A 23,970-nucleotide genomic window follows, 5' to 3' on the forward strand; every position below is an offset into this window, starting at 1 on the left:
ACCATAAAAGGACCAAGCAGCGTGTCAAGCGGCAACAGGATCCACCTACACAGGATTTATATCCACCCATAAAGGATTCATGGACATGGGAGGAGATACTGGATGGTAAGGGTCCTTGGGCACAACCGGGAGAATATCGCCTCCCTCGTGAAGAGCTGGAGGCAGCTAAAGCCGAGAGGAGGCGATATGAGGAGGCAGCACGGAGGCAAGGCTGGAAGCCCGGGAGTACTACCCAAAAAATTTTTTGGGGGGGGCACATGGCTTGGGCGCCTGGGCAGCAGGAGGCTGCCACAGGGAGATGTGGAGAGAAGGCTATCGGATTACGGGAGCCATTGGCGAGTAGAGGGAGGGAAGTTGTTGTCGCACGGCATGAGAGACTGAAGTGTGTTACCAGTCCGGTCCGGCCCGTTCCTGATCCCCAGTTAAGGCCAGTGGTGTGTGTTCCCGGTACGGACCGGCCTGTTCCTGCTCCAAGCACGTATCCTACGGGGTGCGTCACCAGCCCAGCCCGGCCTGTTCCTTCAGAGCCGTCCGCCAGACCCGGAGCCGCTAGAGCCTTCCGCCAGACAGAATCATACACCTGCTATGGAATCAGCAGGAGCCGACGCAGCCTATGCTGGACTGGAGGCTCGGGTTCGTGACCGGCAGGAGCGGCTCATGCGGATGGGAGCCGCCCTGCTGGAGGTGATGACTGCAATCCGAGGCTGGGGTCCGCCTCCACCGCTAGCCGCCCAGCCAGCACCATCAGCCAGCCATGAGCAGCCAGACCCGTCAGCCAGCCATGAGCAGCCAGATCCGTCAGCCAGCCATGAGCAGCCAGATCCGTCAGCCAGCCATGAGCAGCCAGATCCGTCAACCAGCCATGAGCAGCCAGATCCGTCAGCCAGCCACGAGCAGCCAGATCCGTCAGCCAGCCATGAGCAGCCAGATCCGTCAGCCAGCCATGAGCAGCCAGATCCGTCAGCCAGCCATGAGCAGCCATATCCGTCAGCCAGCCATGAGCAGCCAGACCCGTCAGCCAGCCATGAGCAGCCAGATCCGTCAGCCAGCCACGAGCAGCCAGATCCGTCAGCTAGCCATGAGCAGCCAGATCCGTCAGCCAGCCATGAGCAGCCAGATCCGTCAGCCAGCCACGAGCAGCCAGACCCGTCAGCCAGCCATGAGCAGCCAGATCCGTCAGCCAGCCATGAGCAGCCAGATCCGTTCAGCTAGCCATGAGCAGCCAGATCCGTCAGCCAGCCATGAGCAGCCAGATCCGTCAGCCAGCCATGAGCAGCCAGATCCGTCAGCCAGCCGCGAGCAGCCAGATCCGTTAGCCAGCCATGAGCCGTCCAGCCAGGATCCGCCAGAGCCGTCCAGCCAGGATCCGCCAGAGCCGTCCAGCCAGGATCCGCCAGAGCCGTCCAGCCAGGATCCGCCAGAGCCGTCCAGCCAGGATCTGCCAGAGCCGTCCAGCCAGGATCCGTCAGCCAGCCATGAGCCGTCCAGCCAGGATCCGCCAGAGCCGTCCAGCCGGGATCCGCCAGAGCCGTCCAGCCGGGATCCGCCAGAGCCGTCCAGCCGGGATCCGCCAGAGCCGTCCAGCCGGGATCCGCCAGAGCCGTCCAGCCGGGATCCGCCAGAGCCGCCCAGCCGGGATCCGCCAGAGCCGTCCAGCCGGGATCCGCCAGAGCCGTCCAGCCGGGATCCGCCAGAGCCGTCCAGCCGGGATCCGCCAGAGCCGTCCAGCCGGGATCCGCCAGAGCCGTCCAGCCGGGACCCGCCAGAGCCGTCCAGCCGGGACCCGCCAGAGCCGTCCAGCCGGGATCCGCCAGAGCCGTCCAGCCGGGATCCGCCAGAGCCGTCCAGCCGGGATCCGCCAGAGCCGGCCAGCCGGGATCCGCCAGAGCCGGCCAGCCGGGATCCGCCAGAGCCGGCCAGCCGGGATCCGCCAGAGCCGTCCAGCCGGGATCCGCCAGAGCCGTCCAGCCGGGATCCGCCAGAGCCGTCCAGCCGGGATCCGCCAGAGCCGTCCAGCCGGGACCCGCCAGAGCCGTCCAGCCGGGACCCGCCAGAGCCGTCCAGCCGGGACCCGCCAGAGCCGTCCAGCCGGGACCCGCCAGAGCCGTCCAGCCGGGATCCGCCAGAGCCGTCCAGCCGGGATCCGCCAGAGCCGTCCAGCCGGGATCCGCCAGAGCCGACCAGCCGGGAGCCACCAGAGCCGTCCAGCCAGTATCCGCCATTCAGCCTGGTACTGCCCCTTAGTCCGGTACTGCCCCTTAGTCCGGTACTGCCCCTTAGTCCGGTGCTGCCCCTTAGTCCGGTGCCGCCCCTTAACCCAGTGGGGTTTAGTTGGGGGGGTGGTCATGTGGAGGAGGCTAGGGAAGCGGGTGGTGACTAAGGTGGGATGGGGACCACGACCAGGGGCAGAACCGCCACCGTGGACAGACGCCCACCCAGACCCTCCCCTAGACTGTATGCTGGTGCGCCCGGAGTTCGCACCTTTAGGGGGGGGTACTGTCACACTCTGGCTCCAGGACTGTGTGTTGGAGCCAGGGTGTATTTCATTTGGTGGTGTTGGGGTTGGGTGAGTTTCATTTTGTTTGTGTTTAGTGGTGATTGGTCAATGACTCCCAATCGGAGGTAACGAGTGTCAGCTGTCGGCTCGTTATCTCTGATTGGGAGCCATATTTAAATGTCTGTGTTCACCTTGTGGTTGTGGGTTTTTGTTCCATGTTTCGGTCAGTGTTACAGAGGACTTCACTATCGTCATTGGTTGTTTTTTCGTGGTTGCTTTATTTAATAAAGTCATTATGTTCACTCGCAACGCTGCGTATTGGTCCGCTTCCTCAGACGATCGTGACAGCCTTGCTCAAGGGCACAGACAGATTTTTCACCTAGATGGCTCGGGGATTCAAACAAGCGACCTTTCGGTTACTGGCCCAGCGCTCTTAACCGACAGGCTACCTGCCGCAGATCAGCTGCTAGGAGAATGGTAATACTTTGGAAATTAAAGAATAAAGTATACACTAATTATTCTGTTCTCTTCACACTGCGTGTGATACATAATGATACATCTCAACCAATCAACTATTTCCTCCAGGTCTCTCTAACCACCCCACCTGACAGCATACAGTATGTTACCATACTAGAGGGGATGTCATTGAACAAACTCAAGCTGCTAGGCCTAAATCCCTGTTTTACCCTCCAAACATGGCCATGCCAAAAACCATGAGACCCTAAGCATTATGCTGCTTTTAGACTGTAACACCAGTGTTACACTAGTGTATACACCCTTATGGTATACTAGGGAAATTGTGTTTTCCCTAGTATAACAGTTGCTTTGTGAGAAGGTGTTAAAGTTCACAGTGAGCCATTGTTATGTAAATGACAGCTGAAATGTACCATTAGCCTGGCTTTGGCCCCAAGTGATAGCAGGTCCGCCGGAGCCATGGCCCAGTAAGACACGGGTGCCGACCCGCGTCGATGGAAACAGAAAAGTTTGAGCCTTTTGGGTAAAATAATGGGGTAAATCCTGTATGGCCATTAAGACATTGGTTCCCAACTCCAGTCCTCGAGTACCCCCAACAGCAGACATTTTTATTTCAAGCAAACCTGCCTTAAGAGACAGAGCAATTTATCTAATTAGGTAGATCCTATCATCCTTTCTACTGTTCTAGCCGTCACAGGTATATAAAATAAAGGCAATGTTATTAATCATCTAAGTGAAATATATGGGAACAAAAGAACAGTAAGGAATGGAGATAATTTTTCCCATCAAAAAGGCTCCAGTTAAGGTTATCTATGACAGCTGTGAAAGTGATGTATTGTGGGTAGTTCATGGATATAGACCTACACATCATTGTGTAACACCTGACTTTTGGTGGTGACCTTACTTGACAGTTGAAGGAGTTGCTTTGATTTGCTTTGGGGCAATTCTCTGCAGTTATATTCTACATTCAAATGCATCTCAGGAACGCATCGTTTCGTAGTTCATTTATACTGTCCTCCGCAGAGAGGGTAAAATATGATAATTTCTCCAGAACAATAAAAAGCCTTGAGTAGGAGTAGTAAAACAAAGTATTAAAGATAAATTACTCTGTTCACAAGCTGAATGTGCTGAAAAACACTTCAGGGCCTCATTACTAAAGGAGAAATGGTACTTTAAAAGAGTGAAACTGCAAAAACTGCATGAGAGAAACTACATGTAACTGCCTAAATAAAGTGTCTTAATAGGGTGTTAGGCCATCATGAGCCACAACAGCTTCAATGCACCTTGGCATAGATTCTACAAGTGACTGGAACACTATTGGAAGGATGAGACACCATTCTTCCACAAGAAATTCCATAAATTTGTGTTTTTTTTTATGGTTGTGGAAAACGCTGTCTCAGGCGCCGCTCCAGAATCTCCCATACAGTAAACAATGGCCTGCCTAGCATTTTTATACATGACCCTGAGCATGATGGGATGTTAATTGCTTAATTAACTCAGGAACCACACCTGTGTGGAAGCACCTGCTTTCAATATACTTTGTATCCCTCATTTACTCAAGTGTTTCCATTATCTAGGCAGTTACCTGTACATTACAATTACTATCCCTTACAAGACAATATGGGCTGAATTCCTGGCCAAGAACTGGACTAAACAGCACTGAATAAAGATTCTACATTGAACATGCTTTTCAGTCCAGGAGTAGGCTAATGTTTTAGGAAACCAACCCTGCATGTTTTCACAAACAGTAGGCCAAAAGACAAGACATCGGGCTCGATTCAATCCGTATAGAGGAAGTTTAACGCTATAGCCCGATTCAATTTTAAAGGTAATTTCCGATTGAGCCGAACTATGCAGCGTTTACTGTGAATGCCTTTAAATTTCAATCGCACTATAGCACTGAACTTCCGCGATACGGATTGAATCGAGCCCTCTGGTCTCATCCACTCAAGGAAAGAACAACACCACACTATGTCACAGACAAGGGCCTGCAGAAAGGGGTGCATCATGGACATGACATCACATAGGCTAAACTCTGAGGAGTCAACAAAACAATGACATACCAGACATCCTAAATATGTACAGCACACTTATATCCTTAACTCATGTCTGGACATGGATGTCCCAAAGGAACACACTCTGACACTCTCTCACCCTCTCTCTTTCATGCATTATTCCTGTCTGTCTCTTTCTCTCTTTTGTGTCTCTCTCTCTAATTCTTCCTGTCTATGATGCTCTCTTCCTGTCTCTCTCTGTCTCTATCACTCTCTCCATCTCTCTCCCTCTTCACACGTCCGTGTAGGATAGATTGATAAAGGCATCAGTGGAGCCCTGGTGCGGAGGAGATTGAACCGGGCTGGACAGGGAAACAGAGGAGGTAGATTAAATCATGCTATCAATATGACCGAGCTGAGTGGCGCGAGCAAGGAGTGTGCGGCTAAACACAGCAATCAGCCAACATCCCTCCCTCAGAGTGCAGATGGTCCATGATAAAGACAAGGACTCCAACTCCTACACACACTGACTGACTGCAGTAGATGATACACCACCTCTCTCTCTCTCTCTCTCTGATCTCTTATTTGCCTTCATCAGGGCTCGGATTAGAATTTATTAGCCAATCACAGATGATTTGTATTACACAGTCTATTTGCTCAAGCATCACAGCAGAATCAGGGGGAACAGGAGGATTGAGCTGCCTTCATCTCCCTTCCTTCTCTTCCTTCCCTTCAAACACATTATCAGGACGTGACCTTTTAGATCATTGCAGGAAATATAGACCTACTCACTGGCTCCCCAGTCTCGAGAGAGAGAGAGAGAGAGAGAGGTAGAGAGAGGTAGATAGAGAGAGAGAGAGAGAGAGAGAGAGAGAGCAATTGAGGACCAAACTGAATGAATCAGAAGGAATTCCTCTGAACTGAACTTATTGTGGTATTGTATTGACTGGAAGTATTTCTCTGAACTAAACTTCTTGTGGTATCGTATTGACTGGAAGTCTTTCTCTGAACTGAACTTCTTGTGGTATTGTATTGAATGGAAGTCTTTCTCTGAACTGAACTTCTTGTGGTATTGTATTGACTGGAAGTCTTTCTCTGAACTTAACTTCTTGTGGTATTGTATTGACTAGAAGTCTTTCTCTGAACTATATTATGGCATTCGAATTCATAAACAATCCTTCAGCTAGCACAAATCTCATTGCTGCTGTGGCGCGGAGCAGGCCCCCTTGATCATTTATAGTGACCCAGTTGTATTGATCTTTCTATTACTTCTTTACTGCGCACAGAGTCCAACTTCTGACAAACTGAAGCTTAAGCTCATCCCTAAACTAAGGACCCTAGGATTAAACACCTCCCTCTGCAACTGGATCCTGGACTTCCTGACAGGCCGCCCCCAGGTGGTGAGGGTAGGCAACAACACATCCACGCTGACCCTCAACACAGGGGGCCCTCAGGGGTGCGTGCTTAGTCCCCTCCTGTACTCTCTGTTCACCCACGACTGCGTGGCCGCGCACGACTCCAACACCATCATTAAGGAGGCTAAAAAGATTTGGCATGGGCCCTCAGATCCTCAAAAGGTTATACAGCTGCACCACTGAGAGCATCTTGACTGGCTGCATCACCTCTTGGTATGGCAACTGTTTGGCATCCGACCGCAAGGTGCTACAGAGGGTAGTGCGTATGGCCCAGTACATCACTGGGGCAGAGCTCCCTGCCATCCAGGACCTCTATACCAGGCAGTGTCAAAGGAAGGCCCTACAAATTGTCAAAGACTCCAGCCACCCAAGTCATAGAACGTCCTCTTTGCTTCCGCACGGCAAGTGGTAACGATGCACCAAGTCTGGAATCAACAGGACCCTGAACAGCTTCTACCCCCAAGCAATAAGACTGCTAAATAGTTAGTTACAGTAAATAGTTAACAAATAGCTACCTGGACTATCTGCATTGCACTAACTCTTTTGACTCATCACATAGGCTGCTGCTACTGTGTGCTATCTATCCTGTTGCCTAGTCACTTTATCCCTACCTATATTTTTACATTTACATTTATGTCATCCAGAGCGACTTACAAATTGGTGCATTCACCTTATGATAGCCAGTGGGACAACCACTTTACAATGTATTTATTTTTGTATATTTTTCAAATTTTTATTTTTAGAGTATATTTGTAATTTTCATTTGTTTTATATATATATGTATATATATATATATTTTTGTGGGGGTAGGGGGTGGGGGTAGAAGGATAACTTTTATACTATCCCAGGTATTCCTTAAAGAGGTAGGGTTTCAAGTGTCTCCGGAAGGTGGTCAGTGACTCCGCTGTCCTGGCGTCGTGAGGGAGCTTGTTCCACTATAGGGGTGCCAGAGCAGCGAACAGTTTTGACTGGGCTGAGCGGGAACTGTGCTTCCGCAGAGGTAGGGGGACCAGCAGGCCAGAGGTGGAAGAACGCAATGCCCTCGTTTGGGTGTAGGGACTGATCAGAGCCTGAAGGTAAGGAGGTGCCGTTCCCCTCACAGCTCCGTAGGCAAGCACCATGGTCTTGTAGCAGACTGGAAGCCAGTGGAGTGTGCGGAGGAGCGGGATGACGTGAGAGAACTTGGGAAGGTTGAACAACAGACGGGCTGCAGCGTTCTAAATGAGTTGTAGGGGTTTAATGGCACAAGCAGGTAGCCCAGTAATCCAGACGGGAGATGACAAGTGCCTGGATTAGGACCTGTGCCACTTCCTGTGTAAGGTAGGGTCGTACTCTGCGAATGTTGTAGAGCATGAACCTACAGAATCGGGTCACCGCTTTGATGTTAGCGGAGAACGACAGGGTGTTGTCCAGGGTCACGCCAAGGTTCTTTGCACTCTGGGAGGAGGACACAACGGAGTTGTCAACCGTGATGGTGAGATCATGGAGCGGGCAGTCCTTCCCCGGGAGGAAGAGCAGCTCCATCTTGCCGAGGTTCAGCTTAAGGTGGTGATCCGACATCCACACTGATATGTCTGCCAGACATGCAGAGATGCGATTCGCCACCTGTTTATCAGAAGGGGGAAAGGAGAAGATTAATAGTGTGTCGTCTGCGTAGCAATGATAGGAGAGGCCATGTGAGGACATGACAGAGCCAAGTGATTTGGTGTATAGAGAGAATAGGAGAGGGCCTAGAACTGAGCCCTGGGGGACACCAGTGGTGAGAGCACGTGGTGCGGAGACAGATTCTCGCCACGCCACCTGGTAGGAGCGACCTGTCAGGTAGGACGCAATCCAAATGTACATATCTACCTCAATTACCTCGTACCCCTGCACATCGACTCGTTACTCATTGTGTATTTATTCCTTGTGTTATTATTTATATTTTTTCTGTTTGCATTTCAATGTTAGTCTACACCTGTGGTTTACGGAGCATGTGACAAATAACATTTGATTTGATTGATTTGATTTTATCAATACTCTGTCCGATGCCTGGCAACACTCACTGCAGCATTACTGCACAAATACATCCGAGAATACGTTTCTGAGAGGGCCTAATGAGTTGGCCCTACACACACTTTATACTTTCTCTTTCTCTTGTTTCTGTTGCCTTGAGTTCCAACTTCCAACACAAACCTGGAGAGAGAGAGAGAGAGAGAGAGAGAGAGAGAGAGAGAGAGAGAGAGAGAGAGAGAGAGAGAGAGAGAGAGAGAGAGAGAGAGAGAGAGAGAGAGAGAGAGAGAGAGAGAGAGAGAGAGAGAGAGAGAGAGAGAGAGAGAGAGAGAGAGAGAGAGATGGAGACAGAGACAGATACAAGAGCCATGTAGCATTGAGGAAAGAACAGGGGCCTCCTCCCTCACAGGGCAGTGAACTAAACCTTCCTCCCTCACAGGGCAGTGAATTAAAACCTCCTCCCTCACAGGCAGTGAACTAAACCTTCTTCCCTCACAGGGCAGTGAACTAAACCTTCCTCCCTCACAGGCAGCGAACTAAACCTTCCTCCCTCGCAGGTCAGTGAATGAAAACCTCCTCCCCCACAGGCAGTGAACTAAACCTTCCTCCCCCACAAGCAGTGAACTAAACCTTCTTCCCTCACAGGTCAGTGAATTAAAACCTCCTCCCTCACAGGCAGTGAACTAAACCTTCCTCCCTCACAGGCAGTGAACTAAACCTTCCTCCCTCGCAGGCAGTGAACTAAAACTTCCTGTCCTAATGACGACTTACTCCCCCCTCGGCTGATTCCAAATTCAATATCACCTGACAAATATGAACAGTCAGACACCATGGCAGTGTGGGGTGCCTCTCAAACTGCTGCCCCAAAAACAAATGTTCCCGCCAGGGCCCGGGCCCACACACAAAGGTTTCTACTAAAGCAAGCATGGAGAGGTGAATACCAACTAAGCACAAAATATATGCTGATTATCAATTATGTGGTGAGATCGCAGGTAATTACTTTTACATTTGAAAGGTTCCCCATTACTTATATTTAGGCACCACTGATCACGACAACCTCAGCCTGAAACTTGTCACGCCCTGGCTCTGGGGACACTGTTATGTTGAGCCAGGGTGTGTAGATCAATGTGTTTTGTTCTATGGGTGCTATTTCTATGTTGGCCAGAGTGGCTCCCAATCAGAGGCAACGAGTGTCAGTTGTTGCTGGCTGTCTCTGATTGGGAGCCATATTTATACAGTCTGTTTTTCATTCGTGTTTGTGGGATTTTGTTTCCAGTCGGTTTGTGTTAGACCGTGAACTGTCACGTATCGTTTGTTGTTTTTGATCGTGTCTCTAATTAAAGAGTATGTTTGCCTGCAACGCTGCGCCTTGGTCCTCATCTCTGTTTGACGATCCTGACAGAAAATCCCACCACAACTGGACCAAGCAGCGAGTCGAGGAGCCATCGCCAGGGAAATCCATAGCAGATCTCCGTGAGAGCTTCGACTGGGTCAAGCCAATTGAGGAGCTGAATAGCGGGAGTTGGAGGCAGAAGAGCGAGAGTTGGGTGAGAACTATAGAGGCTTTTTAGGGGGGGGCTCACGACGTCGGGGCAGCAGGAGGCCGCGATAGAGCGGTCCAGCGGGTTGGCAGAGGAGGCCGCCAGGTTACGGGGGCCACTGGTAGAAGAGGGGATGGAAGGTGTAGAGGCACGGCGAGAGGTACTGGGGTGTGTTACCAGTCCGGTCCGGCCCGTTCCAGATCCCGGTGTAGGGCCAGTGGTGTGTGTCCCCAGTACGGTCCGGTCTGTTCCTGCTCCCCGCACCAAGTCAGTGGTGCGCTCGTCAGCCCGGCTCGGCCCGTTCCTGCTCCCCGCACCAAGTCAGTGGTGCGTCACCCTCTCCTGCCCCACCAAGTCAGTGGGTCAGCCCGGCTCGGCCCGTTCCTGCTCCCCGCACCAAGTCAGTGGTGCGTTTACGTCAGCCCGGTTCGGCTCACTCCTGCTCCTCACACCAAGCCAGTGGTGTGCATTGTCAGTCCAGCACGGCCCGTGCCTGTTCCACTGGTGCCTGGTTCGGCACTGGTCAGATGTTTTACGCCGGAGCTAGAGCAATCCGCTCCATCAGTGTGCAGTCCAGCTCCGGCCAGCGGGGCCAGACCGGACCAGGGGTACTTTGGGGGGTTGGAGAGGGAGCGGGGATCAGGCCCGAGCCGGATCCGCCGCCTAGGCGGAGTGCCCACCCGGTCCCTCCCCTGTGGTATTTGGTTTACGCGGTCGGAGTCCGCGCCTTTAGGGGGGGGTACTGTCACGCCCTGGCTCTGGGGACACTGTTATGTTGAGCCAGGGTGTGTAGATCAATGTGTTTTGTTCTATGGGTGCTATTTCTATGTTGGCCAGAGTGGCTCCCAATCAGAGGCAACGAGTGTCAGGTGTTGCTGGCTGTCTCTGATTGGGAGCCATATTTATACAGTCTGTTTTTCATTCGTGTTTGTGGGATTTTGTTTCCAGTCGGTTTGTGTTAGACCGTGAACTGTCACGTATCGTTTGTTGTTTTTGATCGTGTCTCTAATTAAAGAGTATGTTTGCCTGCAACGCTGCGCCTTGGTCCTCATCTCTGTTCGACGATCCTGACAAAACTGACAAACTGAAACAGTACATAAGTCTAGCCAAGTTTTCAGGACTATCAAACTTAAGGAAATATGACATTGTAAAAAGGCTATTTATAAGGTTATTTATAAACTATTGACCAGACACATTATTACCTGACTAATACTGATTAATTCATATTAATATCAAATAGGCCAATTTATGTATTCTAGCAATGAAATTGGACAGTTACCATTAGAACTATGTCAATCCTACTGTATAATCAATAATAATTATTGTTTCTCATGCCTGGGTTGGATGCAACCTTGCCCCTCTGTAATCCAGTTACTGTTATAGTAACTACAGTGGTATCTCTCTTATAGTAACTACAGTGGATTAGTGTCCCAAGCAGCCCACAGGGGGCACTATTCTATTTGTTTAGCAGAGCAACACACAATAATGATTCCTGCTCCTGAGACTTGTTAAGGTGAAGATGATCTGGGTGAAGGATGACCAAGTTTTATTGTCACATGCACAAGTGCAGTGAATGCTTAACTTGCGAGCCCTACCCAACAGTGCACTATTCAATATCAAAAAAGTATAACTAGTAATAAATCATCTGTAGTGTCGACACTAGTAAAACAGCCCTAACTAGCCTCAACCTGTGTGGCACTTGGTGGGAGGAGAAGAAGGTCATTCTGGACGCATCAATAGGTAAACGTGTAAAAGAAGGGTATATTTTTTACTCTGTGAGTACATTTGGATGGATTGAGGGAGATAAAAGAGGGCGAGATAACAAGAATGGATGTAGGGGAAAAGAGAGAGAGAGAGAGGGAGAGAGAGAGGGTCATTGAGGATTCAGCATACAGAACACAATAGCATTTAGATTAGAATTAAGCCATAAGGCCAGAGGGGGTGTGGTATATGACCAATATACCACAACTAAGGGCTGTTCTTTTGCACGACGCATTGCGGAGTGTCTGGATACAGCCCTTAGCCGTGGTATATTGGCCATGTACCACAAACCCCAGATGTCCTTATTGTTTAATTCTAATATAAATGCTATTGTGTATGCCACGGCTGTCAGCCAATCAGCATTCAGGAATCAAACCACCCAGTTGTAGTGTCACTTGATATCAAGCTTCAAAAACACATATGATTTTGACGTACGTACATCCCTCACCTCTATCAAACTTCACCCAGTCCTAATCTCTCGTGGACAGACGCACGTAACATAAATGGTATCGTAGCTTCTGTCAACAGACTGTGGGATGTGATGACTAATGAAGAACATTGTTCCGGTGCTCAGATTTGTCCTCAGTGATCATTTGAACAAATCAAGATTTTGCAGGTGCTTGCAGCTTTCGAATTTCGGAAGGGGAGGGGACATTTGGCCCATAGACTTGCCCAAAACTTGCAGAGGAGAGGGATGGAGCTACCACCCTGCTTCCGCTCCTCATTCTAGTATATTTTCTAACATACTGTATCTCCCCCCAGAATGAATTGAGCATCTGACGCAATTCTGCAAGATTTTTGTTCTGGGTTTCTGAGATGACCAAGTTCTGATCACTCTGTCAATCCTCAACACACACCGTGTTCATGATCCAGCCAGGGGAGTTTCACTTCACCTACTGCAGAAAAATATGTTTTAAAATTCAAGATGTTCTTTGCCAGAGAAATAGCCTTTTAATACAGGTTAAAGTGAGATAGATCTACCTGCTTCTGCAGTGAAGCTGACAAGCTGCTCTGAGCTAATAGGTTTTTCCCAGGACAGTTGATCTCTTTCCCTCTTACCCAGAAAAGCAATCTCACACTTTGCATGTCTGTGAATATCAACCACCACCGCTGCCATGGCCTCTTCCCTCCTGTCAAGGTGATTCCATCTGGGCCCATTTGGGGGGGCAGGGTGTGGACATAGGGCGGGGAGGCTGGGTCTATTTGGAGAGCCCGGTGTGGGCTCTGCACTGATTAGCCTATACTCCATGTGTTGGATAAGGTGTTGAAACCGTACAATCTCAGAAACTCTTACTTATATCCTAGGAGACTTCCTATAGCATTTGTCTACATACACAGAGGTAGGACAGTTAGGAGACTCAGGAGAACGCAACTCCAGTAAAGTTTGATCTCAACATTCAAATCAAATCACATTTTGGTCCTCTGTAGCTCAGCTGGTAGAGCACGGCGATTGTAACGCCAAGGTAGTGGGTTCGATCCCCGGGACCACCCATACACAAAAATGTATGCACGCATGACTGTAAGTCGCTTTGGATAAAAGCGTCTGCTAAATGGCATATTATTATTATTATTATTACACCCAGTGTCATGACACGTTATGATACAGTCATAAACATGTCATAATATGTCATAACAGCTGACATAACTTGTCATAACCTGTCATAATGTGGTCATAACACTGTCATGACCCATATAGTTACACCTATTGAGATATATTGCGTTATTTTATGGCTGGTTATGACACCTACATAAGGGTGTCAAACCCACATTTATTCAAATTAGTTTATTCCCTGCCAAGAAGTTTCCTTTCGCCTGAAAATGTGTTTCGTAAATCCTTTGTTGTTGTTGTAATGAATTATTTACAGTCATGTTTTTTTAATCATATTTTAAATAACTTGTAGAAAATACATTTTCTGACACTGTCATGAAGCATTATGACCATCCTGTGTCACTTTACTTGAACTAAGAAAATACACTTTATGACACTGTCAAGAAGCATTATGACCATCATAATCATATAAGCCAGATAGGCCTATCACGTACACGCCCTTATGTCAGTCATCAGTCAAAAAGAGGGTGTCTTGTCCTGCTCCTGAAATCTGCTCCTGCATTCATCCCAGTCATCAGCAACAGAGCATTGGGGTAGGCGCATGTCTGACATCAATGTCTGCGTAATGTATAACATAAACATACTTTTGACACGTAGGCTATGGGGAAATGTAATGTTTTGCCTTGTGTGGTAGCTTTTGTGTGTTTTGACACAGCCATAAAATAGCTACCGTGGTAGGTTTTGTGGGTTTTTATACTCTTATGTAGGTGTCATAACCAGCCATAAAATAACGCAATATATGTCACAACAGGTCTAAATATGTGTCATGACAGTGTTATGACCATATTATAACAGGTTGTGACACGTTATGTCAACTGTTATGACATGGTTATGACCATGTAGCGAAATGCTTGTGTTCCTAGCTCCAACAGTGCAGTAATATCTAACAATACACAACAATACACATAAATCTAAAAGCAAAATAATACAATTAAGAAATATAGAAATATTAGGACGAGCAATATCGGAGTATATGTATATATATTTATACTCTGGACTCCGATATTGCTCGTCCTAATATTTCTATATTTCTTAATTCCATTGTTTTGCTTTTAGATTTGTGTGTATTGTTGTGTATTGTTAGATATTACTGCACTGTTGGAGCTAGGCCACGCAGTCCTTGATGATTTTCATGGCCTTCCTGTGACACCGAGTGCTGTAGATGTCCTGGAGGGCAGGCAGTGTGCCCCCGGTTATGTGTTGGGCAGACCACACCACCCTCTGGAGAGCCCTACGGTTGCAGCGGTGCAGTTGCTGTACCAGGCGGTGATACAGCACGACAGGATGCTCTCAATGGTGCATCTGTAAAAGTTAGTGAGGGTCTTATGGGCCAAGATAAGTTCTTCAGCATCCTGAGGTTGAAGAGGCGCTGTTGCGGCTTCTTCACCACACTGTCTGTGTGGGTGGACCATTTCAGATTGTCAGTGATGTGAACGCCGAGGAACTTGAAGCTTTTTCACCTTCTCCACTGCGGCCCCGTCGATGTGGATGGGGGCGTGCTCCCTCTGCTGTCTCCTGAAGTCCACGATCAGCTCCTTCGTTTTGTTGATGTTGAGGGAGAGGATATTTTACTGGCACCACTGCACCAGGGCCCTCACCTCTCATCATTGTTGGTAATCAGGCCTACCACTGTTGTGTCATCTGCAAACTTGATGATTGAGTTGGATGGGTAAACAGGAAGTACAGGAGTACATTGTGATATACTGTATATGTACAGAGGAGAGAGAGAGAGAGAGAGAGAGAGAGAGAGAGAGAGAGAGAGAGGACGAGAGAGAGAGAGAGAGAGAGAGAGAGAGGACGAGAGAGAGAGAGAGGACAGAGAGAGAGAGAGAGAGAGAGACCGAGTAGCTGTTTGACAAATACACCCTCAACTCTCCACCTCTGTAGTCATCCCTCGGGCAGACAGACAGACATATTTTTTTTCACCTTTATTTAACCAGGTAAGCCAGTTGAGAACAAGTTCTCATTTACAACTGCGACCTGGCCAAGATAAAGCAAAGCAGTGCGAGTTACATATGGGGTAAACAAAACATAAAGTCAAAAATACTCCAGGAGATAACAAGGTGTCTGGCGGGTGATTCCCAGGTGGCTCAAGACAACTTCCTCTGCTCTTTAATTTCATCAGTCCAAATTGGCCAGCCCAGTTAAGCATCCAGAGAATGCTCAATGCCACAAAGTAGTGCTTTAACATTCTGCACTCCTAGCCAGTCACTGTGACTGAGTTGTATTAGAGTTATCTATCTGAGAGGAAAATGAAGTCATCAATGCCATAATGGCTTTAAGTAATCACTCAGGATAGAATGCACTTTGTTGTGGGACTAGAAGGGACTACCAGGATCATCTCAAATATCAACATGTGGAAATGGGCCAACCAAATCATTATTTCCTAAATGTAATATTTGGACCCTTGGACCTGGACTGTTGTGGTGGCCATGAAGAGAGGGATGTTATTATGGGATGTTGTGTTTCTTCCTCTTCCTCCCGTCCCACCAGGACACTGCCTTTAGATGGGCCATCTGGCCCATCAGTCTCAGTCCCTCTCTGAGCTCAGATCTCATATTCACAGCGGTGAGATCAGCGACATATGCTTCTGCTCCCGATACCGCCTATGTCTGGCATCCAACCGCACGCTGGTCAGTGATCTGGGAGATTACATCATTCCGGTTATGTTGTGTGTGTATTTTGCACCCATTCTGCTTGACTCCATAGTAGCCCAATGGTCCTCTACCCCCCAAGTTAAAGCTGAAATGCAAAAACACCCACATAAAAGACACCCAAGGAAGAAAAAGCAACAACAAACAAAAACAGCTTGACTGCTGAAAGAGATGAAAGTGCTGAACACAGGTCCGTCCCACACCACCTTAGTCCTCCTAGCGGGAAGCACTTCCTGGTTAGACAGGAAGATAGATGACCTCAACTCTATTAATAACTGAGCTCCACGGCCTGTGTGTGTGTGTGTGCGTGTGCCAAAACTGCTAACACTGTAACTTCCCCCTAAAGCTAGCTAAAAACAACCACCTCCCCCAATGTCGCCCACGCCTCCTGCCTACTGATAGATATGCTACATTATAACAGCGCAGCAAAAGTGTGCTTACAGTAAAACCAACCTCCTGCATGCATGTGTGGGCCTTTCTATCCTTCCTCACAGAAACATGGACTCGTGCAAACCAAACCAAAGGTTCCTGCATGGTTCCTCTGTTGTTTTTTGTCCATTGAGATATGTTTTTGTCTGAATGAGTGTGTTTGACAAGAGTGGAATAAGGTTTAGGGATAAATTCAAGGCATTTTATTGACATTTAATCCTCTGATATTCAGAGAGAGAGAGAGAGAGAGAGAGAGAGAGAGAGAGAGAGAGAGAGAGAGAGAGAGAGAGAGAGAGAGAGAGAGAGAGAGAGAGAGAGAGAGAGAGAGAGAGAGAGAGAGAGAGAGAGAGAGAGAGAGAGAGAGAGAGAGAGAGAGAGAGAGAGAGAGAGAGAGAGAGAGAGAGAGAGAGAGAGAGAGAGAGAGAGAGAGAGAGAGAGAGAGAGAGAGAAAAGACAAAGCGAGAGCCTATCTCTATCTGGATGTTGGAAGGCACCACTGAAGGAGCTGTGCTAGTCCTAATGAAATGTGACAGGCAGACATAAACTTGAATATGAAGTGAACCATGATTACAGACAATTAGATAACAATCACTACGCACTGCAGCCAGAGAGCTTGTGTGCCTGCCCTCGCTTTCTCTATGTCTGTGGTGTGTGTGTGTGAATTGCCTATAGTCTGAATCCCCATGTGGAGTGGAGTAGGGGCTGTGGAGTAGGGGGGCTGTGGAGTAGGGTGGGGGGCGGGGCAGTGGAGTAGTGGGGGCTGTGGAGTAGGGGCTGTGGAGTGGGGGGGGCTGTGGAGTGTGTGTGTGTGTGTGGGGGGGGTAGTGGAGTAGGGGGGCTGTGGAGTACATTTACATTTACATTTTAGTCATTTAGCAGACGCTCTTATCCAGAGCGACTTACAGTTAGTGAGCGCATACATTATTTTTTATTTTTTTCATACCCCCTGTGGGAATCGAACCCACAACCCTGGCGTTGCAAACTGAGCTACATTCCTGCCGGCCATTCCCTCCCCTACCCTGGACGACGCTGGGCCAATTGTGCGCCGCCCCATGGGTCTCCCGGTCGCAGTGCCTTAGACCACTGCGCCACTCGGCAGTGGATTAGGGGGGACAGTGGAGTAGGGGGGGTGGGGATGGCTGTGGAGTAGTGGGGGGGGCTGTGGAGTAGGGGGAGGGGTAGTGGAGTAGGGGGAGCAGTGGAGTAGGGGCTGTGGAGTAGGGGGGCAATGGAGTAGGTGGAGGGGTAGTGGAGTAGGGGGCAGTGGAGTAGGGGCAGTGGAATAGGGGGGCTGTGGAGTAGGGGGAGGGGTAGTGGAGTAGGGGGGGCTGTGGAGTAGGGGGGACTGGAGTGGGGGGGCGTGGAGTAGGGGAGACTGTGGAGTGGAGTGGGGGGAGGCAGTGGAGTAGGGGGGACTGTGGAGTGGGGGGGTGGCAGTGGAGTAGGGGGCAGTGGAGTGGGGGAAGTGGAGTAGGGGGAGGGGTAGTGGAGTAGGGGGGGCTGTGGAGTAGGGGGGACTGTGGAGTAGGGGGGGCAGTGAAGTAGGGGGGACTGTGGAGTAGGGGGGGCAGTGGAGTAGGGGGGGCTGTGGAGTAGGGGGGGCAGTGGAGTAGGGGCTGTATTCAGTATTACAGTGCTCTCTCTCTCTCTCTCTCTCTCTCTCTCTCTCTCTCTCTCTCTCTCTCTCTCTCTCTCTCTCTCTCTCTCTCTCTCTCTCTCTCTCTCTCTCTCTCTACATCCCTCCATCCCTCTCTCTCTGAGAGCAGATGAGCCACCTAATGCAGACAGGGAAGGCAATCCACTTTTCTGTAGCGAGTCAGTGGACCACAGGACACATTCCTCTCTGAGATACATTATCAATTTGGTGGCCCCTCCCTGTCCTGCTGCTACTGATGCTGCCAGCATATCTATTCCTCCCAGCTTCACCTCATCATTCAGCAGCTACGGCAATAAAGCCGGTGCATTTCCCTCCCATTTCCTTTCTATAGGTGGCTTTCTCTCTCTTTATAATGTTGTATTGTTCCCACAGCAGTCAATCCTGAACATGTGGAGCTCTTCCTAAACTCAAACTGAAAGGTCAAAAGTGAAAACAGTAGTTTGACCTTTATATTGTGTGTGACACTCAAAGGCTAGAGAGTGACCACCATGGACCACAATATCCCATTGTAAACATGATACAATACTACGTCCATCTTGCTACAGTAGTGAGTGTCTCCATTAAATAATGTTACTAAAGGTCACTAAGAGGAATGAGGTTTGCTGCTGTTGTCCAAGGAGGGCTGATCGATACGGTAATGAGAAAACAGAAGCACGTGCATAGGCATTCAGGAGCTAGCACTGCTGAAACCCACAGAATAATATTGGGTGAATCTCAATTGCAGGTTCATCACCTCGAACCGTCTCCTCCAATGAGTTTGGCAAAGGAGGCGAGAGGACACAAGCAATCAAGGTAATACAACTGAAATTGACCCATGGGGCCCCCAGGCCTAGAGGACACTGGTCTGACTGACACCGTCCCATCACCTGGCTAGCAGCCTTCTTTAACAGGGATTCCTCCTTGAGTCCTTTACTATGGAGCCAGTGCCACCTCTGATGCTGAATCCTAATGGAGATACCCAGGGGAGGAGAGACCAAACGCAGGCCCGATAGAACAAGATATGCACTACATTCCCAAGTTCATGCCTCGTGGATTTAAATGGGATTTCATTAAATGAAAAGTAGAGAATGATAACTTTTACTACTCCCACTGACAGGATTTTTACAAGCAGCCATTTTGCACTAATGACTTGGATATGAAATAGTGACCCTGACAGTAATGTAGTTTAAGTAGTACTGCTGTGGTAACACACAGGTCAAATCACCTTCAAATCAATGATGGATAATTCCTCTGTTTGGGCCCATACACAGCCAGTAGATTTCACAACAAGCAAAACCACAAAAACAGTGTGACATGGGCATGGCATTCTGTGCTATGGAGCAGGGACAGGGAGTAGCTAGCTACTGTGTGTTGCACTTTTGACATGAAAATGGGACAAATGAGGGATGTAGCCTGTGAGCGCACAGCATCATGATGAGACAACAACAGTAATGTGTTAGTGTCAGCATTACACTGCCCACTGTTGACTGTGTGTCTGTAGGATCCATCTGTTTAAGGGGCATGGCTGATGGCTGGCGAACACTGAGCCTAGTGGAGTGAGACCTGATCTGGTGTCAAAAGGAGTGCTTGAAAGGGAAGGTGTGTGTGTGTGTGTTTTGGATGCTGGCTCGTAAAGCTAAAGCGTATGGTGTTGTTTATCTGGACTCACAGTAAGAACCAGGTCTGAGTCACTATTACTGGACCGGATGCCATTGCAATACGGCAATACATGGACTGTGTTTCTACTGTATAATGAAAGAGACAATATGTTAAGACCGTACAGTAACAGACCTACGGGGCAGCTAAAATAGCCTGGGACCTCATATATCCATCACACATCAACCTAGCACTTTACAATTCTGGTTAAGGGTATAAAATGGAACTGGCAGTGTCACAAGTAAGGTTAACTATGGCTGTTGCAATATAGGTCTTGGAAGAAAGAGCACAGTATACTTTCAGGGGGTGCATTTAGGCCTCCATAGGAAATATATGTAGACAAAATGGCAAATATGAAACCGTTTATCAGTGACGGACAACCCCTGTGTTGCAGCTACATTACTGGATATGAGTTAAACAGGATCAATGAATCATGTGAGATTGAACATCATCCATACTTCTCCCTCTGTGTTGGGCAATGTATCATTAGCATAACTGCCACTGTACATGGCGGCGTGTTCCTCAGCTCCGCCCAGCAGAAGGAGAACACACCCAGCCTTCCCCTCCCTTCCCAGCCGCCACACTGTTAAATGCCCGATGTACTGCATAATTATACAGTGGGGAAAAAAAGTATTTAGTCAGCCACCAATTGTGCAAGTTCTCCCACTTAAAAATATGAGAGAGGCCTGTAATTTTCATCATAGGTACACGTCAATTATGACAGACAAAATGAGAAAAAAAATTCCAGAAAATCACATTGTAGGATTTTTTATGAATTTATTTGCAAATTATGGTGGAAAATAAGTATTTGGTCAATAACAAAAGTTTCTCAATACTTTGTTATATACCCTTTGTTGGCAATGACACAGGTCAAACGTTTTCTGTAAGTCTTCACAAGGTTTTCACACACTGTTGCTGGTATTTTGGCCCATTCCTCCATGCAGATCTCCTCTAGAGCAGTGATGTTTTGGGGCTGTCGCTGGGCAACACGGACTTTCAACTCCCTCCAAAGATTTTCTATGGGGTTGAGATCTGGAGACTGGCTAGGCCACTCCAGGACCTTGAAATGCTTCTTACGAAGCCACTCCTTCGTTGCCCGGGCGGTGTGTTTGGGATCATTGTCATGCTGAAAGACCCAGCCACGTTTCATCTTCAATGCCCTTGCTGATGGAAAGAGGTTTTCACTCAAAATCTCATGATACATGGCCCCATTCATTCTTTCCTTTACACGGATCAGTCGTCCTGGTCCCTTTGCAGAAAAACAGCCCCAAAGCATGATGTTTCCACCCCCATGCTTCACAGTAGGTATGGTGTTCTTTGGATGCAACTCAGCATTCTTTGTCCTCCAAACATGACGAGTTGAGTTTTTACCAAAAAGTTCTATTTTGGTTTCATCTGACCATATGACATTCTCCCAATCCTCTTCTGGATCATCCAAATGCACTCTAGCAAACTTCAGACGGGCCTGGACATGTACTGGCTTAAGAAGGGGGACACGTCTTGCTCTGCAGGATTTGAGTCCCTGGCGGCGTAGTGTGTTACTGATGGTAGGCTTTGTTACTTTGGTCCCAGCTCTCTGCAGGTCATTCACTAGGTCCCCCCGTGTGGTTCTGGGATTTTTGCTCACCGTTCTTGTGATCATTTTGACCCCACGGGGTGAGATCTTGCGTGGAGCCCCAGATCGAGGGAGATTATCAGTGGTCTTGTATGTCTTCCATTTCCTAATAATTGCTCCCACAGTTGATTTCTTCAAACCAAGCTGCTTACCTATTGCAGATTCAGTCTTCCCAGCCTGGTGCAGGTCTACAATTTTGTTTCTGGTGTCCTTTGACAGCTCTTTGGTCTTGGCCATAGTGAAGTTTGGAGTGTGACTGTTTGAGGTTGTGGACAGGTGTCTTTTATGCTGATAACAAGTTCAAACACGTGCCATTAATACAGGTATCGAGTGGAGGACAGAGGAGCCTCTTAAAGTAAAAGTTACAGGTCTGTGAGAGCCAGAAATCTTGCTTGCTTGTAGGTGACCAAATACTTATTTTCCACCATAATTTGCAAATAAATTCATTAAAAATACTACAATGTGATTTTCAGGATTTTTTTTCCGCAATTTGTCTGTCATAGTTGACGTGTACCTATGATGAAAATTACCGGCCTCTCTCATCTTTTTAAGTGGGAGAACTTGCACAATTGGTGGCTGACTAAATACTTTTTTTCCCCACTGTACATGACACGATATTCAATCACATCATTTCATCTCACACTCTCAAACCAGAAGCAGGTCGTTTCGGAGGATAATTAGGAATTTGTCATTTTCAAGGTGTGGAAAGTCATTAATAGAAACGTCTGCCAGGTCCCAAGATCATTGCAAACCCCGTATGAATCGTTGTAGCCGCGTGCAATGTTTGGACCTATTTGTGTAATGGCTGAAGTCAGTAAATAAAGCCACAGCATCTTACCCTTCCCTATTGAGGTTTGGACCTATTGGTGTAATCAATGGCTACCTACTGTACGGTCAGAAAGCATCAGTGCCTTTCAAGGGATGAATACAGTTGTATTGCCTCACCCTTCTCTGTTGTCGTCCTCGTCCAGGTTAGAGAGGAGCTGTGACCCGGCCAGGGAGAGGTCCAGGTGGGCCAGAGGAAGGTCCCTGTAGCCGAAGCTGACCAGCTGGACAGGAGCCATGCAGGACGGGTTCGTCTGCTGCACACCATGCTCCTCCACTGGGTCTGGCTGGGAGATGATCTCCAGGTCTGATAGGCCTCCAGCCTGCTGCTCCACCACGTCACTTAACACACGGGAAGAGAAGAAGACTGTGTTAGCCCACTGAGCTCATGCCTCTTTACCTTTTACCTCCACTGGGTCTGGCTTCACCCTCTACCGCCAGGACCGACAACCCAACCGCCTGCTCCAACATATACCTAAAAACAATGTTGTGGGTCGCTGGAGATCCAGATCCTATATCAAAGTCTGAAAATCAAAACTATGAGATGATGGTGTTCATGTGTTACTTTAAAACAAACAAAACAGGGAAATAAAGCCCATTGAAGTGCTGTAGAGAAACACCAACTTGAATGAGATTGGGGATAAACAACACACCTTGCATCAATGAGGTCTGATTCAAACACAGCACAGTGATCAGAGTAGTGGTAGAGCCAGAGCCCCATGACAAAGGGAACAAACTGAGCATATCCAATTATTTGACATGGATTACTGTCTGATATGCATGACTACCTCTGTTGGGGTGGAACAAAAGTTGAAATGATACAAACACAGAATGTTATTGAAAAAGCTCTGCTCTGTCGCTCAATAGAACAAATATCAACATTATTCTGTCTCACTCCTGCCAAGTGTTATCATTTCATTTTTCTGGCACATATATTTTTATCAAACAGGCAGACTGAACTTAAAGACGTTAAATCGGTAATTACACTCTTAGAAAAAAAGGTGCTATCTAGAACCTAAAAGGGTTCTTTGGCTGTCCCCATAGGAGAACCCTTTGAAGAACCCTTTTTGGTTCCAGGTAGAACCCTTTTGAGTTCCATGTAGAACCCTTTCCACAGAGGGTTCTACATGGAACCCAAAAGAGTTCTACCTGGAAACAAAAGGGGTTCTCCTATGGGGACAGCCAAATAACTCTTTTGGAACCCTTTTTTCTAAGAGTTTACGTCAACTGATTTTGCAAACACACACTGAGGGAGCACAAAGCACAAAACCTGATCCTGTCATTTCATTCTCCTCTGTAGTACAGTTACACACCTCTATACAGCCTTGTCAGCACCTCCAGAGTATGTATACATACTGTAATATATCAGAAGTGTCTATTGTGGGCCAGGCCTCTAGCAGCATCACACAGCCCATCCACAAGCCTCAGTTGTGCCCTGTGGTGCATATTTTTAGACCAGAGCAGATGCGGATGTATCATGTCTGCTGTGACGTCACTCCTCTCCTCTACGCTCACAAGCCTTCCATTGTCAGATGAGTGGATCGGAACTCTTACAAACATGAAGTTAGGAACGAGAGAAGATGAGGAGGAGTAGGAAGAGAAGAGGGAGAAGATGAGGAGGAGAAGGGAGAAGAGGAGGAGAAGAGGAGGAGGAGAAGGGAGAGAAGTGGGAGAAGAGGAGGAGAAGGGAGGGAGGTGGGAGAAGAGGAGGAGGAGAAGGGCGAGAAGTGGGAGAAGAGGAGGAGGAGAAGGGAGAGAAGAGGGAGAAGATGAGGAGGAGAAGGGAGAGAAGTGGGAGAAGAGGAGGAGGAGAAGGGAGAGAAGAGGGAGAAGAGGAGGAGGAGAAGGGAGAGAAGTGGGAGAAAATGAGGA

The 23,970-nt window shown here is 48.4% G+C and overlaps 1 protein-coding gene across 1 annotated transcript in view; it reads right to left on the reverse strand.

Moving 5' to 3' along the window:
• LOC121580199 (transmembrane protein 266) overlaps positions 1-23,970 on the reverse strand; it is a 59,417-nt gene that overhangs the window by 20,875 nt on the left and 14,572 nt on the right. The window contains exon 3 of the mRNA XM_041895260.2: positions 22,219-22,440. Coding sequence (XP_041751194.2) covers positions 22,219-22,440 — 222 coding nt within the window. The remainder of the gene's footprint in view (positions 1-22,218; positions 22,441-23,970) is intronic.

This window comes from Coregonus clupeaformis, chromosome 15 (assembly GCF_020615455.1).
Source record: "Coregonus clupeaformis isolate EN_2021a chromosome 15, ASM2061545v1, whole genome shotgun sequence".
NCBI lineage: Eukaryota > Metazoa > Chordata > Actinopteri > Salmoniformes > Salmonidae > Coregonus > Coregonus clupeaformis.